Source organism: Argopecten irradians, chromosome 12 (assembly GCF_041381155.1).
Source record: "Argopecten irradians isolate NY chromosome 12, Ai_NY, whole genome shotgun sequence".
NCBI lineage: Eukaryota > Metazoa > Mollusca > Bivalvia > Pectinida > Pectinidae > Argopecten > Argopecten irradians.
The window spans coordinates 27,320,469-27,338,686 of record NC_091145.1 but is presented as its reverse complement, the minus strand read 5'-3'; the positions used below and the strand labels follow the sequence as shown (position 1 = coordinate 27,338,686).

Genomic DNA, 18,218 nt, shown 5'->3' with positions numbered 1-18,218 from the left:
TCATTGGTAAAATGCTTTCTTCATGAATTGGTTTCTTTCGCCTAACTGGAATTCGAAATTGCATATTACAGATCTAGTTATATCCATTTCGAAAAGGTATCAATTGTGACGCCAATATTTTGGAAGTGATTCTCATTTCATTTTCTCCGAAAAGTATGACATCACGCTCGCAAACACATGAATTCACAATCAGTAGCTATCTGTTTAATAAGCAAAGACATTATTAGAATTGCAACAAAGCATTTAAGCTCGTTTTTATCAATGTAGTATATCGATGATATTTTTTTTATATTTATTATTCAGACCAAGGAACCATCAGCCTTGCCTGGAGACTCAGACTTCGTCTCTTATCCAGGGAAAACTCAGTATCCGTTTCGACTCTACAATTGGGAACTTATCAAATCCCGTAATACTTCAAGGAAAGCAATGGGGGGTACGGAGATTGCTATGTACTGTCACTTATACAATGCTCAAACTTTGAATTATATGAGCCTATACAACTTTACATTGATACTCTTTCCATGTTATTCGATCTTTACCCGACATTGATTTTATTTTCTTCCGTTTGGTATTATTATTTTCTTTATCTTCAATTTATCTAAGAGAAAATAGGTATATGGTTGTATTTTGAAACACCTTGATACTAAGGAAAGTAAAGATTTATTTTCCCAATAACATTGTTAATATATAAACAACTCATCCATGAAGTCATAGTTTGACCACTTTGTTGCTGTAGTCGTGAGAATTCGACGTGACAACTGATCTAGATCTTGGTTCAATGTTTTGTTTCAGATGTTTTCCGGATTTACAGTTAAAGCTTTTGAAGACACCAAACAAACACGAGTTATAGGAACATTTGATGTATTTCCGTATTTATCAAAGGTCGATACCAGTCTTCAATCCGCCCAAGAGCACGAAAAGTCAAACATCAAAGACCACAGTACAGGCGCAATGTGAGTATAGAATTGTACTTTTTAACAAACTAATTGATACGTCACATTAGGGCATGAAATATCAAGATACTGGGGTCGAAAAAGCATAAATTCCAACAATAATTTACACGGCGTGAAAATGTATTGCAAAAATAAAACGTACCTAGCTTTTCCTTCGACTTAACTTGGTTGATTGAAGATATTATTTATCGATTTTTATTCAGTAAATGAAATACTGCTGACTACATATGTATTTGTATATGTATATGTATGTCAATCCGTAAAATTATTCATGACATATTATACAATAGTTTTATCGATTTTATTTTTTAGCCTTCATGTAAGATTTAAAGTGTACCAAGCACAATGTAGACCGGATCCTGTCCATAATAAAGTGTGTAATTCTAACGGAAATCTCGTCTGTGCGCCACACTTCTACGGTCAACAATGTAATAAAAGATGTGAACCCACAACACACGGACATTGTGATAATACCGGTAATCTCGTCTGTGACGCAACATACTATGGACTACACTGTGACAAACATTGTATCTCTCAGACTCATGGACATTGCGAAAGTAACGGAACATTAAAATGTGATCAGTCCTATTATGGATCACAATGTAACACGCATTGTATTACTCCGCTAGCTCACGGACATTGTGATAGTAACGGAACACTACGATGTGATCCGTCTTATTACGGACTACATTGCGATAAACATTGTATTCCTCCGCCTTCCCATGGTTACTGTGACAGAAATGGAACACTAAGATGTGATCTGTTTTACTATGGTGTGCACTGTGACAAAACATTGTACACCTCCGCCATCTCATGGTCACTGTGATAAAAATGGCAGTGTAATCTGCGACTCAACATACTACGGACTATATTGCAATAAACGATGTATTACTCCGCGAGCTCACGGGCACTGTGATAGTAACGGGACACTTAGATGTGATTCTACATACTACGGACTACATTGTGATAAACAATGTATCCCTCCGCCGACCCACGGACATTGCGATGCATATGGAAACATAATATGTGACTCATCGTATTACGGACAACGTTGTGACAAACAATGTATCTCCCCGCCATCACATGGATACTGTGATGGTAATGGAAATGTAGTCTGTGTATCTTCATTCTATGGACCAAAATGTGATAAGCATTGTGTTTCTCATTCACCTCACGGACACTGCGATAATAACGGGACAATAACTTGTGATTCTGGTTACTTTGGTCCAAGTTGTGATAGACATTGTGTTCCTCCACCAGGTCGTGGTCACTGTGATGACAATGGTACCCTCGTCTGTGACGCGTCTTACTACGGACCACATTGTGACATACATTGTATTACTCCGCCTTCACATGGATACTGTGACAGAGATGGGAAACTAAGATGCAATTTGTTTTATTATGGACCGCAATGTGAGAAATTTTGCAGTCCCCCTTCTTCCCATGGACATTGCGACAGTAACGGTACTGTTGTATGTGATCCATCTTACTATGGACTACATTGCGACAAGCATTGTATCACTCCGCCAGCCAATGGGCATTGTAATGCCAACGGAACTCTTCATTGTGATCCCCCATTCAGCGGTTCAAGCTGCAATAAGAGTACAACGACAGTCGTTCCTCAGGTAAAGAATTTTGACTGACAAAATGACAATTCCAGATCCTCAATATGCATAATATAAGGCATTACATGGACTTACCGTTTTCACTTTTTCATGTCCATTATCATCTGTTTATCGTACTTCAACATACGTAAGATGATAAAACATGTATCATAGGTATTACTATCGACTTGTAAATTGCGTACATTTCGGAAAACAACTCCACAAAATTCGGTATATACATTGTACTTCTGTCACAAAATAACCATTGCGTTATGTTAACTAGTGTCTATAGCAGGTACACCGAGCGTTTGTTTGACGTAATTCGATTTTACAAAAGCATACACTTTACGTCTTTTTGACCTTGCCATGCAAATGGCGATTGTAAATTATATTGAAAAGGACTACATAATATTCTATCATCGATTACAAAGTCAGGGGAGTAACTCGTACATGACAATTTAAATGACGAAGAATACAGAATTCGGCAGTACGGAAAATTTGTAATCCGGATGGCTTATGCTGGGAACGAAGGTGTCCGGATTATCGACGGTTCACTGTAGAGGTCTTTGCTTTTGTAACTTCGAATCCGGTAAAACGAATGATCCTTGTAATGCTATAAACACTTGTAAACATATAATGGCATGGCTATTTGGTGACCGAAATATGTTCCTAATCCAGAGGACCTGAAAGCACTTTTATTTCGCATATTTTGCCAAAATTTACAAGCTACACAACAAAATTATAAGTCAACAGTGATACCTGATGTTAGCCCCAGTGCATAAACACTTTTATCAGCTTCATTATTTTCACGAAAGTAGTGATATTAATATATATAGTGTTAATATTCGACACAATGAAATATATCTGACACACAACCCAATTATATATCTTCATCGATAAACAAATGTTATATAAGGTTACAGAGTGACATTAAATGATCAGGCTATTTTTTGGTCTGTCCCATAACGGTAAAAGCCTGTGGAGTAATTATCACCCGATAACAGTGATTATTTAGGTGACCCAAGTGGATAGGATTCAAGCAAAGATGACCCAGACGATCTTACAGTGTTTACTTATTACAATTATCATCAACATTGTAAGTAGACAGTCAAGTGTATTAATCTTCTTGTATTGATAATACATCTTTTGCTTGTTATTACTAGTCTCTCATATTCACTTTGTTTAATTACGTAGTACACATAGTGAATTAATTTATGACAATTCAACCGATTTTTATTGTGTCGCCTGCAACGCAAGGGCGACACTTAGGTATCACTATGTCGGCGTCGGCGTCGACGGTGTCGTCGGCGTCGGCGTCCGGAAAACGGTTTCCGTGCGATAACTGAAGTATTTATTGTCCGATTTCAACCAAATTTGGTTTATAGCTTTATATCAATGAGATCTCAGATGGGTTTGATAATGGTCAAAATCCGTCAATATTTGCAAAAATTACGGGACTTTAAAATCGCCAAAACAGAAAAATCAATTTTTTCCGCTCGATAACTTAAATATTTATCGTCCAATTTCAACCAAATTTCATAAATTGTTTTATATTAATGAGTTCTTGGATGAGTTCAATAATGGTCAAAATCCGTCGATATTTTCAAGAGTTATTAAATTATCAAAACAGAAAAATCCATGGTTTCCGCTCGATAACTTAAATATTTATTGTCCGATTTCAACCAAATTTGGTATGTTGCTTTATATTAATGAGATCTTAGTAGGGTTCGATACTGGTCAAAATCTATCAATATTTGCAAGAGTTACGGGACCTTAAAATAGTCGAAACATGGCTTCCGCTTGAAAACATTAGTATTTATTTTCCGATTCCAACCAAATTTGGTATATTGCTTTATATCAATGAGATCTTAGATGGATTCGATACTTTTCAAAATCAATCAATATTTGCAAGAGTTATGGAACTTGATTTCTTCACCTGAATTATTAACAATATATTCAACTGTAAATAATTATTTTTTTGTGATGCTGTGCAGGCAACACATCCACTTCCGTGGAATTCTTGTCTCTGTTAGCAGTAAGTATCTTGTTTAGGTTTAAATGATATGGTAAACAATATACATCTAAATTTATTCATAATTTGCTATGATTGATTTATTTGGTTATTAGTACACTTTTACAATTTTAATGAATACCTATTATATATTTTGTATTGATTTATTTGGTTATTAGTACACTTTTACAATTTTAACCAATACCTATTGTATATTGTGTATTGATTTATTTGGTTATTAGTACACTTTTACAATTTTAACCAATACCTATTGTATATTGTGTATTGATTTGTTTGGTTGTTAGTACACTTTTACAATTTTAACCAATACCTATTGTATATTGTGTATTGATTTATTTGGTTGTTAGTACACTTTTAAAATTTAAATCAATAACTATTGTACATTGTGTATTTATTTATTTGGTTATTTGTACATTTTTACAATTTTAACCAATACCTATTGTATATTGTGTATTGATTTATTTGGTTGTTAGTACACTTTTACAATTTTAACCAATACCTATTGTATATTGTATATTGATTTATTTGGTTATTAGTACACTTTTACAATTTTAATGAATACATATTGTACATTGTATATTGATTTATTTGATTATTTGTACACTTTTACAATTTTAACAATACCTATTGTATATGGTATATTGATTTGTTTGGTTATCAGTACTTTTACAATTTTAATCAATACCTATTGTATATTGTATATTGATTTGTTTGGTTATTTGTACACTTTTAAAATTTTAACCAATACCTATTGTACATTGTATATTGATTTATTTGATTATTTGTACACTTTTACCATTTTAATCAATACCTATTGTACATTTTGTATTGATTTATTTGGTTATTTGTACACTTTTAAAATTTTAATCAATACCTATTGTACATTGTGTCTTGATTTATTTGGTTTTTTGTAAACTTTTAAAATTTTAATCAATACCTATTGTACATTGTATATTGATTTATTTGATTATTTGTACACTTTTACAATTTTAATCAATACCTATTGTATATTGTATATTGATTTGTTTGGTTATTAGTACACTTTTACAATTTTAATCAATACCTATTGTATATTGTGTATTGATTTGTTTGGTTATCTGTACACTTTTACCATTTTAATCAATACCTATTGTACATTTTGTATTGATTTATTTGGTTATTTGTACACTTTTAAAATTTTAATCAATACCTATTGTACATTTTGTATTGATTTATTTGGTTATTTGTACACTTTTACCATTTTAATCAATACCTATTGTACATTGTATATTGATTTATTTGATTATTTGTACACTTTTAAAATTTTAACCAATACCTATTGTATATTGTATATTGATTTGTTTGGTTATTAGTACACTTTTACAATTTTAATGAATACCTATTGTATATTGTGTATTGATTTATTTGGTTGTTAGTACACTTTTACAATTTTAACCAATACCTATTGTATATTGTATATTGATTTATTTGGTTGTTAGTACACTTTTAAAATTTTAACCAATACCTATTGTACATTGTGTCTTGATTTATTTGGTTTTTTGTAAACTTTTAAAATTTTAACCAATACCTATTGTACATTGTGTCTTGATTTATTTGGTTTTTTGTAAACTTTTAAAATTTTAACCAATACCTATTGTACATTGTGTCTTGATTTATTTGGTTTTTTTTAAACTTTTAAAATTTTAACCAATACCTATTGTACATTGTGTATTGATTAGTTTGGTTATTTGTACACTTTTACAATTTCAATCAATATATATTGTATATTGTAATATAACAAATGTCACGATAAGAAATAATAAATTAGATTATTTTGAGAAAAAAAATCATCAATGTTTCGTAATTTTGACATGGTCTTTGTGGTAACTTTAACCTGTATTTGTTCATGCTAGGCTTTTATTTATTTCTGATTAACCCGTACTATGTTTTAATATTTCATTTTCTTATTCATTCATTTTTTTTCATGTATGTAATTATTTAACAGGCGCTATTCTATTTATCTGCCACCCAGATTGCATTTACATCTACAATAAATGCAATCTAACAATCCTTTACTTGTTATATTTACATTTTTCTTTCTAATTCAAAGTAAAACATAATTTAGATGCGAGTGAACATTTGAATTTCCCACTTCAGCCATTTAACCTGAACAGCCAAGTTCAAAGTGATGAAATATAGTCCATATAAAAAATTGAAAAGACAAAAAAAAATTCAATGTTTTTCAGTAGCTTTTCATTTTACTTTCAATTATCCAGACAAATATAAGATTTTGTTATAGTTTCATAACCAAACTGGTTCATTCAACTACAATGTCAATGTTCCCGCGTGGACTAACATGTTGTCAGTAAACAAGACTCACTTCCATTTATATAGATATTACTACACCAAGTCTAGGCTGCATTTATTGGCTCATAATGCAGATCACGTTTTTCATTAGAGTAATCGGAGTCTCTGCGGCAAAATGTAATTATTCTTGTATATATGCTACATGTACCACCAATGCTGAGAACCCTTTTTGCTTTCATAAATGTTTACACGGTTTGATTCTTTTACATCAGTGCCCTCGTGTGAATCTTTAAAACACATTTACTAAATACATGTACTTTCATTAATATTTCATGTTACTAAAACGCGAGATGTTTTGAATAATATTTAGATCAGCAATTTAAAATTATTTGCCATGACATTAGCAGGACTTTTTATCGTTACCGACTGGAAACAACACTTTTATCATTATTTACATTACTTTAGGATGAATCATTCAATGCCCTTTGCCCTGAAACTACTTCTTAAAGGACAATATTGGACCTTATGCGTCTATAAATAAATACCTTTATATAACATAAGTCGCTATATAACTAAACAAAAATAGGATTTCTCTTTATTTGTACCATTTGTAAAATTGGCACTTAAATGGCTTTCTTTAATATAGTGGCGTTCAATTAAATAATTCTCTTCTTTTTTATCTGGTAAAATAAAAACAAATTCTGCTTGTATTTAACATACTTTTACTTGCATTGCGATGTCTGCATCACATGTTGTGTTTTATTGTATGCATCCGATTCTTATAATCTTATGATCATGTAACTCGAAAATACTATTTAGATCTTATCGTCCATTGAGCAGAAAAAGCTCACTACCAGTACACATACTTCTACCGACGAGATGGATATATCTTCAATACAAAAATAGAAATATTTAGTTAATGTATCATCTTAGAGGATATTACTAAAGAAACCTTTACATTAATTGTAGACGACTGGTGATTACACTTTGAGGATAACACTAAAGAACCTTTACATACCCGATTGTCCATGCACCAAACCCAGCAGTACCTGTATACCAGTATGTCACCCTGCGGCGCAGATTTGTTTCAGGTAAACGTCACTGATTTATGTTATGCACGATTCATCAACTATGATGTATGTTATTACATTTCTGACACTGTTGTTAAATTCCATAGATGATCGTAAAAGATATCAGTTTCTGTTATATCATCTACATGTACATGCTGCTTCCTTGTTCTATATTTAAGGGAGAGTGCTCTGAAAACATGTAACAAGATCGTAAAAGGCAGTACGGACTATACAGGAAGTCAACGCACAGTATTTGGAGAAACAATCGGGGACTTATCCAACCCTATTATCATTCATTTTCCGACGTGGTCGGTACGTTTTACATATACTGTATCAGAACTCTGGTATTATCTCTTTTATCAATCGAAACCATTTTAAGGTGTCTAATGTCATAACTATAGTCAAAGAACAAGTATTCATCACTGTTGGTTTAATTAAAATATTTCTTTTTTTCCAACATATACCGTACTATATGCATGTGGACGTACTTTATTCCTTAATAATCTTTTGATTATTTTTCTGACAAATTTGATTAATTTATTGCGCACAGAAAGAAAAAAAAAATAACTACCATTTTAGAGGATAACATTTTCGTAATCGTCCGTTGCCTCAGTCTTGTGAAAATAGTATTCATGCAATCAAAGCAACTGAATTTGTTGGGTTTTTTTAACAAAAGATCTCTCATTAATGTGAACATTGTTATACGTTAAGAGAGATACATGGAGAAAATAATCAATATATTTATATCAATAAAGATTCCATTTAGAATGTAAACTCCCATTTTATTCCTAAAAAATTCCACAATTCATTTTAAAAATTATAAGTTATTTCATCATAGTTGCCATTTTCATTACAGAAATATTTTAAAAGGTTATTGACATTTTGGTTGATCTGTTGAGATGTTCGAACTTGGTAACCGTTTACCACTAGCAGTTACCTGGGATTAGCATGAATCTCTAATTGGTCGTTGAAGAACACTCTGCTACATGTTGATATCCTTTGTTAAAATATTGTTTTAATGTTAGCCAAGGTACAGATTCCAGGTCCTATTCTATGGGAACGGTCAAGCGACAAATCTCATTGGTTCGTTCTTGGTTAATCCATTCATCTCAGAGGCAGCAGTGACCACAGAAGGCAGTGACGTCAGACATGTTACAAAGACATACTATAACACACATGCAGTGTAAGTGTTTTTTTTACTTAATGTACCCTCTTGATACCGTAATGTATAGCATGGATTATCAATGACAAAAATGGTAGTTTTGAGACGCTTTCCTACGTGGAAGGCTAGGATGTTCTACCGGAGGGTTACAAAATTCAACAGAACCCAAGACTTGTGATCTTTTGTGATATCGATGCTACTGTATCGCTATCCTTTATATCCGCTTATGTAAGAGTATTTGTCTCATAATTCGACGCTTTCTTACATTTTTTTTTCAATTAAGATAGCCAACCATAATGAGAAATAAGTTCGAGGAAACCGCAACTGCAAGTTAATTTTCCTTACATATACAAATTGAGTGATATTTTTACGCAAATCCCGTTGTTTGCATTCTTTATAATAAAACCAGCATAATTTCTAAGCATAACGTTAATATTCATTGCGATAATAATACTTTGTTGACGCAGTGACGTCTTTAAGTTGAATGACATTGATAGGCATGTAATACAGTCTCAGATGGCGGCATGAGTATATCGCATGGGATAAACCAGGTTTATACCCGTAGGTATAAGAGAAAAAGGGCTCACAAATAAATATGCTATGGTGAATTGAGAAGATATCCGTTAGAAATAAAGGTAAAGCTGAGAATGTTAAATTTTTGGAACAACCTTCCGTCAGATGAGTTAATCCAGGAATAAGAAAAACGAAAATTTGCGGGAAAAGACAAATCTATGGTGACATATTTCTGCCATCGAGATAGTTTAGGTCGACTTAGGGTAACTCAAGAGTTACATGACTTAATAATTTCACCTAATTATTAAACACAAATTTTCAACTGTAAATAACTATTTTTTGTGATGTTTTGAACTGCTTTGCAGGCGACACATCCACTTTAAATTCTAGTATCGAAAACAAGGCAGTATCAACAAACGAGAGTGTGCAACAAAATGTCGGAGAGCAGTGACAGTCCTGGCAAGTGAGGTTAAAAACCAGAGATACATGTACCGATGTGAAATACGTTCGCTCTGATCTTTACTCCCTAAAGATACCATAGGATGCTGCCGATTCCATTCCAATTTCCTGCTCTTTGTTGCCGATTAAAATACATTTGTTCTCACGCGCTTTCGTTCTCCATTTTGTTTTGTTTACTTTTAGTACGCAACAATGCGCACGCGCGAAACTTCAACAACCAAAACCATTGCAGCTTCATTTGCTGTTTGTCGGGTTTTACAAAAAATATTTATTAGATTGGGCGAAACAAACCTTTAACTTATTACAATATATCAGTCCACGATGTAAATCAATACTATGCAATTATGATTAATAAAACCTTTCATTCATATATTTTTTATAGTTTGACCTTAGATTACGAGGTGTTCCGAGTTACATGTTCATCAAAACCAGAACAGCATCGTGTATGTAACCAAGATGGCCGTCTTGTGTGCGAGTCAAACCACTATGGACCTAACTGTGATAGGATTTGTATACCTACTGAACACGGAGTCTGTGATAATCTGGGACATATGGTATGTAATAACACTTACTATGGGCCTAATTGTGACGTTCACTGTGTACCAACTGGACATAGATACTGTGACAATAACGGAAATCTAAGATGCAGACCTAATTATTATGGCTCTAAATGTGATGTTCACTGCGTGGACAACTCCCATGGAAGATGTGACGCCCGTGGACACCTCCAATGTTCCACGCACTATTACGGTCAAAACTGTAGCGTCAATTGCGTCCCTCATGGTAATGTTAACTGTTCGAGCACAGGCAAAAAAGTGTGCAAGGACTTCTTTTATGGAGATAATTGTGCGTCCCGCTGTAGCTCCCCAGTTATAACTCATTTTATTCGGAATGTCGAGGGGACATTGGTATGTACGACAGCTTACTATGGTCCTTGCTGTAACAAGGTTTGTCCACATACACAGCATGGGCATTGTAATGGGACTGACCTTGTCTGTGATCCTGGTTACTTTGGACCCACATGTTCCACACATTGTGTTCCGACAGTCCATGGTAAATGTGATGTCAATGGAAAAATTCGATGTAACGTCAACTTTTACGGAGTATTATGTAATGTGCCATGTATCCCGAAAGGGAACAAGATATGTGACGACAATGGAAATTACATTTGTAAAACAAGCTTCTTTGGCTCAAATTGTGACGTCCACTGTTCAAATACGACACATGGAACATGTAATCAACACGGAACTCTCATCTGCAAAGCGGGTTTCTTTAGTCCAAATTGTGATGTCGCTTGTTCAAATACATCTCATGGAACATGCAATCATGATGGAATTCTCATATGCGAAACAGGTTTCTTTGGTCCAAATTGTGATGTGTCTTGTTCAAATACGTCACATGGAACATGCAATCACAACGGAATTCTAATATGCGAAACAGGTTTCTTTGGTCCAAATTGTGATGTGTCTTGTTCAAATACGTCCCACGGGACATGCAATCATGACGGAATTCTCATTTGTGAAAAAGAATTCTTTGGTAACACTTGTGATGTGGCTTGTTCAAATACGTCACAAGGAACATGCAATCACGACGGAATTCTCATATGCGAAACAGGTTTCTTTGGTCCAAATTGTAATGTTTCTTGTTCAAATACGTCCCACGGGACATGCAATCATGACGGAATTCTCATTTGCGAAACAGGATTCTTTGGTAACACTTGTGATGTGGCTTGTTCAAATACGTCACATGGAACATGCAATCACGACGGAATTCTCATATGCGAAATCGGTTTCTTTGGGATTACTTGCGATGTTGCTTGTTCAAATTCGTCCCACGGGACATGCAATCACAACGGAATTGTCATTTGCGAAACAGGTTTCTTTGGAAACACTTGTGACGTTGCCTGTTCAAATAAGTCACATGGAACATGCAATCATGACGGAATTCTCATATGCGAAACAGGTTTCTTTGGTCCAAATTGTGATATTGCTTGTTCAAATACGTCCCATGGAACATGCAATCACAACGGAATTCTTCTTTGCGAAACAGGTTTCTTTGGAAACACTTGTGACGTTGCCTGTTCAAACAAGTCACATGGAACATGCAATCATGACGGAATTCTTACATGCGAAACAGGTTTCTTTGGAAATACTTGTGAAGTGGCTTGTTCAAATACGCCACATGGAACATGCAACCATGACGGAATTCTCATTTGCGAAACAGGGTTTTTTGGAAATAGTTGTGATGTAGCTTGTTTAAACAAGACACATGGAACGTGTAATGTTAGCGGAAAGCTTATATGTGAAATGAGTTTCTTCGGTCCTGACTGTAATATTTCATGTGTAAATACGACTCACGGTACTTGTAACAACAATGGAAGCCTTATTTGTAAAGCTGGCTTCTATGGTCCACAATGCAGTATCACCTGTTCAAACACTTTACATGGACAATGCAATGATTTGGGGACGCTGGAATGTGAAACGGATTATTTCGGTACAGATTGTTTAACTTTTTGCAACAGTTCTTTACATAGTCACTGTACAATGAATGGCACCCTAGAATGCAACGAAGGATATTATGGAGAAAACTGTGACGTCATTTGTGCAGATGTAGATCATGGTCATTGTGACGTAAATGGATTCTTAGTTTGTGACGATAACTTCTTTGGCGAGAACTGCTCAGACCATTGTAGCATTCAGGAAGTTGATGAAGTTAAAAATGGGCTCTGTGTAACTAATATTGGTCCAGTGTGCAATCCAGGTAAGTGTTATTTAAGGAATAGATGTTTATTTTGTTGAGGTTATGAGGGTATAATGATAATGGATCACGTGTAAATTATGTAACCCCGGCGAAGAAGCCGGGGTTACATAATTTACACGTGATCCATTATCATTATACCCTCATAACCTCAACAAAATAAACATCTATTCCTTATATTTACATTTTTTTAAAATTAATGATTATTATTTATTCCCGCGGCAGTTGCATATTTTTTATTAAAATATCCATATATTTTTCTCTCCCGTCATCATCAACGAATGCGATTGAATAGCTGATCGATGGAATCGAGTCATTCATGTGTTCCCACCTAAAGTGGCGTCATGACCCCACGTTGCTACGCCATCGACTATTCCCGTAACAATAGAATCGCCTTACGTGTTGTGCTCTCATTATACACTGATAATGATAATACTAGAAAGCATGGTAATTGGGTCAATGTCAGTGCAAACTGTAAATATTGTTATTATATTTTTCGCAGTGAAATATAAGGTTTTGCGGTGAACATTCAAGTAATATACTTCAATTTTGATATTTTCACTCGCTTTTGACCAATAAGAATGCAGCATTGACATTGAAAATATCATTTTGATAGTTACGTCATTAGTTTATGCGCGAAAATGACGTTATATTTTCATGTAGAAATATGACGCTATGCTCACAGAAATACGACGTAATAATTGTAAGGGCATATAACTCTGTACAATACTATGGCGGAAAAACCTTTGGCAGAACAATTAGCGATGGTCTTTTGAAAATGGAAGCAAGAAAACAAATGAAATAAAAAGAATGTTTTTTGTTCTTGATGTATATTAGTAATATTTCAACTTGTCAGTTGGAAAGTTATTTCAGGAGTGCGATAAATATAACTGTTATAGAAACAAGAAATGTCCTCTATATATTTACATTTGCTTGTCATAGTTCCTTTATAAACTATCTAACCCAAGTCTATGTGAATTTATTTAACCATTAAAGTGTACACTGTAACAAATGTTGCCATGGTAATGTCAGATGTTCATCGCCAAAGTTGCTGGTCCATTTTGCGGAATATATCGTCGTTGATAGCTTACTTTCCTGGTTTAAATTACACAATTGTAATGTAGACATTTACAGGATGAGTTAGCAATGAAAATATAAGCATTGAACACCTCCGTGAAGTTGATTCCTAGTTCCCAGTTCCTTATTCCATTACTTATTCGATTCCCTGATTACTTATTCGATTCCCTGATTACTTATTCGATTTCTAGCTACTAATTAACATCAGAAATGATCAAAATGCATTATTATGCATCACAATGATCTATTTGACCTTTTAATTACTCATTAAGGGCCCATTACTTATTCGAATCCCTCATTACTTATTCGATTCCCTGATTACTTATTCGATTCCCTGGTTACTTATTCGATTTCTAGCTACTAATTAACATCAGAAATGGTTCAAAATGCATTATTATGCATCACAATGATCTATTTGACCTTTTAATTACTCATTAAGGGCCCATTACTTATTCGATTCCCTGATTACTTATTCGATTCCCTGATTACTTATTCGATTTCTAGCCACTAATTAACATCAGAAATGGTTCAAAATGCATTATTATGCATCACAATGATCAATTTGATCTTTTAATTACTCATTGAGGGCCAATTACTGATTCGATATCCTGATTACTTATTCGATTCCCTGATTACTTATTCGATTTTTAGCTACTAAATAACATCAGAAATGGTTCAAAATGCATTATTATGCATCACAATGATCTATTTTACCTTTTAATTACTCATTAAGGGCCCATTACTTATTCGAATCCCTCATTACTTATTCAATTCCCTGATTACTTATTCGATTCCCTGGTTACTTATTCGATTTCTAGCTACTAATTAACATCAGAAATGGTTCAAAATGCATTATTATGCATCACAATGATCTATTTGACCTTTTAATTACTCATTAAGGGCCCATTACTTATTCGAATCCCTCATTACTTATTCGATTCCCTGATTACTTATTCGATTCCCTGGTTACTTATTCGATTTCTAGCTACTAATTAACATCAGAAATGGTTCAAAATGCATTATTATGCATCACAATGATCTATTTGACCTTTTAATTACTCATTAAGGGCCCATTACTTATTCGATTCCCTGATTACTTATTCGATTCCCTGATTACTTATTCGATTTCTAGCTACTAATTAACATCAGAAATGATCAAAATGCATTATTATGCATCACAATGATCTATTTGACCTTTTAATTACTCATTAAGGGCCCATTACTTATTCGAATCCCTCATTACTTATTCGATTCCCTGATTACTTATTCGATTCCCTGGTTACTTATTCGATTTCTAGCTACTAATTAACATCAGAAATGGTTCAAAATGCATTATTATGCATCACAATGATCTATTTGACCTTTTAATTACTCATTAAGGGCCCATTACTTATTCGATTCCCTGATTACTTATTCGATTCCCTGGTTACTTATTCGATTTCTAGCCACTAATTAACATCAGAAATGGTTCAAAATGCATTATTATGCATCACAATGATCAATTTGATCTTTTAATTACTCATTGAGGGCCAATTACTGATTCGATATCCTGATTACTTATTCGATTCCCTGATTACTTATTCGATTTTTAGCTACTAATTAACATCAGAAATGGTTCAAAATTCATTATTATGCATCAGAATGATGAATTTGACATTTAAATGTTCATTAAGGGCCCATTACTTATTATATTCCCTGATTACCTATTCGATTCCCTGATTACTTATTCGATTTTCTGATTACTTATTCGAATTCTAGCTACTACTTAACATCAGAAATTGTTTAAAATGAATTGGTATGTATTATAATGATGTATTTGACCTTTTAATTGCCAATTAAAGGCCTCTTACCTATTCGATTTCCTGATTACTTATTCGATATCACGATTACTTATTAGATTCATAATTACTTTATAAATATCAAAAGTGGTACAAAATGTATTTGTTGGTATTATAATGAACTATTTGATATTTTGATTTAATAAGTGATTTAGTGGATAAAATAATTTTTCGACTGCAAGGAACATCACAAGAGAACGATGTTGCTCCGTCTCCTCATTCAGATTGTGTCTTATATAGAATTCTGACAGTTTGTCTATAGGGTGGGTGAGGGTTGGATATCCGAGCCAGAACAAGCCGACATTCAGGACAGAGTTATCTCTTCCCTGAACAGGGCATTGCGAGCGCTGGCTTCATTACAGTGGCGTGTTCAGAATGACGAGCGTTCGCGAACGGACATACACGCGCGAGCCTATATCCAACTAGCTGTTCGCACGTAAATCCAATTAGCAGGGGCGTAGGAAACGGAGGGGGGGGGGGGGGGGTCCTCCTGCACATTTATTTTCGTACTTCATTCTAGAAAATTTCCTAAAAACGTTCAAGCACATAATGTCAAACCTTAAATAGTAAAAATTCAATACACACAAACTAGACTAAAAATGTCCATCAAGGGATTCTATGTACTATTTTAAAAAATGTATCTTAAAAGATCAATTTATTTATATGTCTTACCGAGACAATTAATTCATTTTTTATGTTACACAACAATGTGCCGATGGTGTGAATACATCGTATAACTCATCTCAGCCATTCAAAATCGTAATTTTTTTCCCGGGGGAGACCTCCAGACCCCCCTAACACCAAATTCTCGCGCCTTTGGGCGCTCGCATACTCATCAAAATGCATCGAAAAACTCATCTAAGCCATTCTAAATCGTAATTTTTTTCCAGTGGAGACCCCCGGACCCCACAAACACCAAAATCTCGCGCTTTCGGGCGCTCGCAAATTCATCAGAACTCATTTAAGCTAATCTAAATATAAAGCTATTTTTCCCGGGGGAGGTCCCGGACCCCCAAAAAACAAAAATCTCGCGCTTTCGGGCGCTCGCAAAATCGTCAAAATACCTGGTAAAACTCATCTCAGCCATTCTGAATTACAATATTTTTTCCGGGGGATCACCCTCAGACCCCTAAAACACTAAAATATCGCGCCTTCGACGCTCACAAGCTAATTTGGCCAATTTGCGTATTCGTTAATTTCCTTTCAGCGACCCCACTGTCTATAAATGTGTACAAGGATTAAATTTAATGATATATGAAAAATGAACATAAAGCATATATGGTTGGGAGTTGAATTAATCTCCTCCTGTAGGTGCGGCGGGGGGGGGGGGGTTACAAAATATTGAGGACCTTTGCCCCCCATTACGTTTCATCTTCCTACGCCACTGAATTAAATTTCAAAAATTAAGAGATAAAGAGAGACATGTTGCACTTATTAAAACGTGAGCTTTCATTCAACCCCTACTTCCACTTCAAACACTCCTTGTTTATGGAATTTTTAATTACATTTTTATTCTGATATTTGTGCCAGAACAAGTGACGGGAGACACCATATCGGATGCGCGTCCAAGCACTTGCTGCCATTCAGGATGATATATTTCTTGTCGAACATGCGCTTACGGGAGTGGTCGCCATCCCGTGCACGCCTTAGGTGTTATTGCTCGCCAAGATCTTGTTGGCTAGGCGTTTTTCTGTTTTAAAAAACCGCGCAATCGATGAACCTTGCCGTTCCTTTTTGTTGACTTCATCTTTTCTGAGTCCATTCTTTTTGGGAGGACTCTTTCTTCTGTTCATAAAGGTTTGAAGGAGGACTTGGTCGCTTCTGTCCTTCTTTGAAATGAATGCAGATCTTGAAGGCAAGTACCTCGCAGGTATCAGCGCGACCCAAGAAGAATGCTAAAATTTCAGCTCCCCAGTCCCCTGTGCAGCAGAAGTGGAAGCCTTACTTCAAGGACAACAATGGGAATGATCCAAGCCCTCTTGGAGATAAGAAGAAGAGTTTCTGACTCCCCTTCCTTGGTCATTCCAGATAAAGGGTCTGTTCTGTAGGACTAGGCTCCTTCAGTCTCAAATTCTGGTCCTTCTGCCGCAAGACTAGGCTTCATGATAGGAAAGGATTCTCCAACCTGGGAAGATCTTCCTCCTCCCGATCTGCCTGTAGGAGGTCGTCTGTCTGCCTTCCTTCCGGAGTGGAGGGAAATCACAGAGGACTCTTGGGCCTTGTCTGTAGTTGTTGAGGGGTTGGGCATTCCCGTTTTGCGGAATCCTTCGTGTTGACAAAGCGCATCTTCTTTTCTCCTCCGGGGATCCGGATAATGCACTTTTAGAGACTAAAGAACGCGGTCGAGGAGGACTACACAAACAGCTGATTCTATTCAAGAATATTTCTGGTCCAGAAGAAGTCCAGAGCATGGCGTTCAGTCATATATCAATGTGATTTCAACAGGCACGTTGATTTTCCTAACTTC

At 34.8% G+C, this 18,218-nt stretch overlaps 1 protein-coding gene across 1 annotated transcript; it reads left to right on the top strand.

The window, feature by feature from the left end:
- The first annotated feature begins 10,054 nt into the window (after positions 1-10,054).
- Positions 10,055-17,756, top strand: LOC138305020 (multiple epidermal growth factor-like domains protein 10). The gene is made up of 3 exons (XM_069245432.1): positions 10,055-10,083; positions 10,462-12,839; positions 17,659-17,756. The coding sequence occupies exons 1-3, from the start codon at positions 10,055-10,057 to the stop codon at positions 17,754-17,756; spliced, it is 2,505 nt and encodes an 834-aa protein (XP_069101533.1).
- The last annotated feature ends 462 nt before the right edge of the window (positions 17,757-18,218 follow it).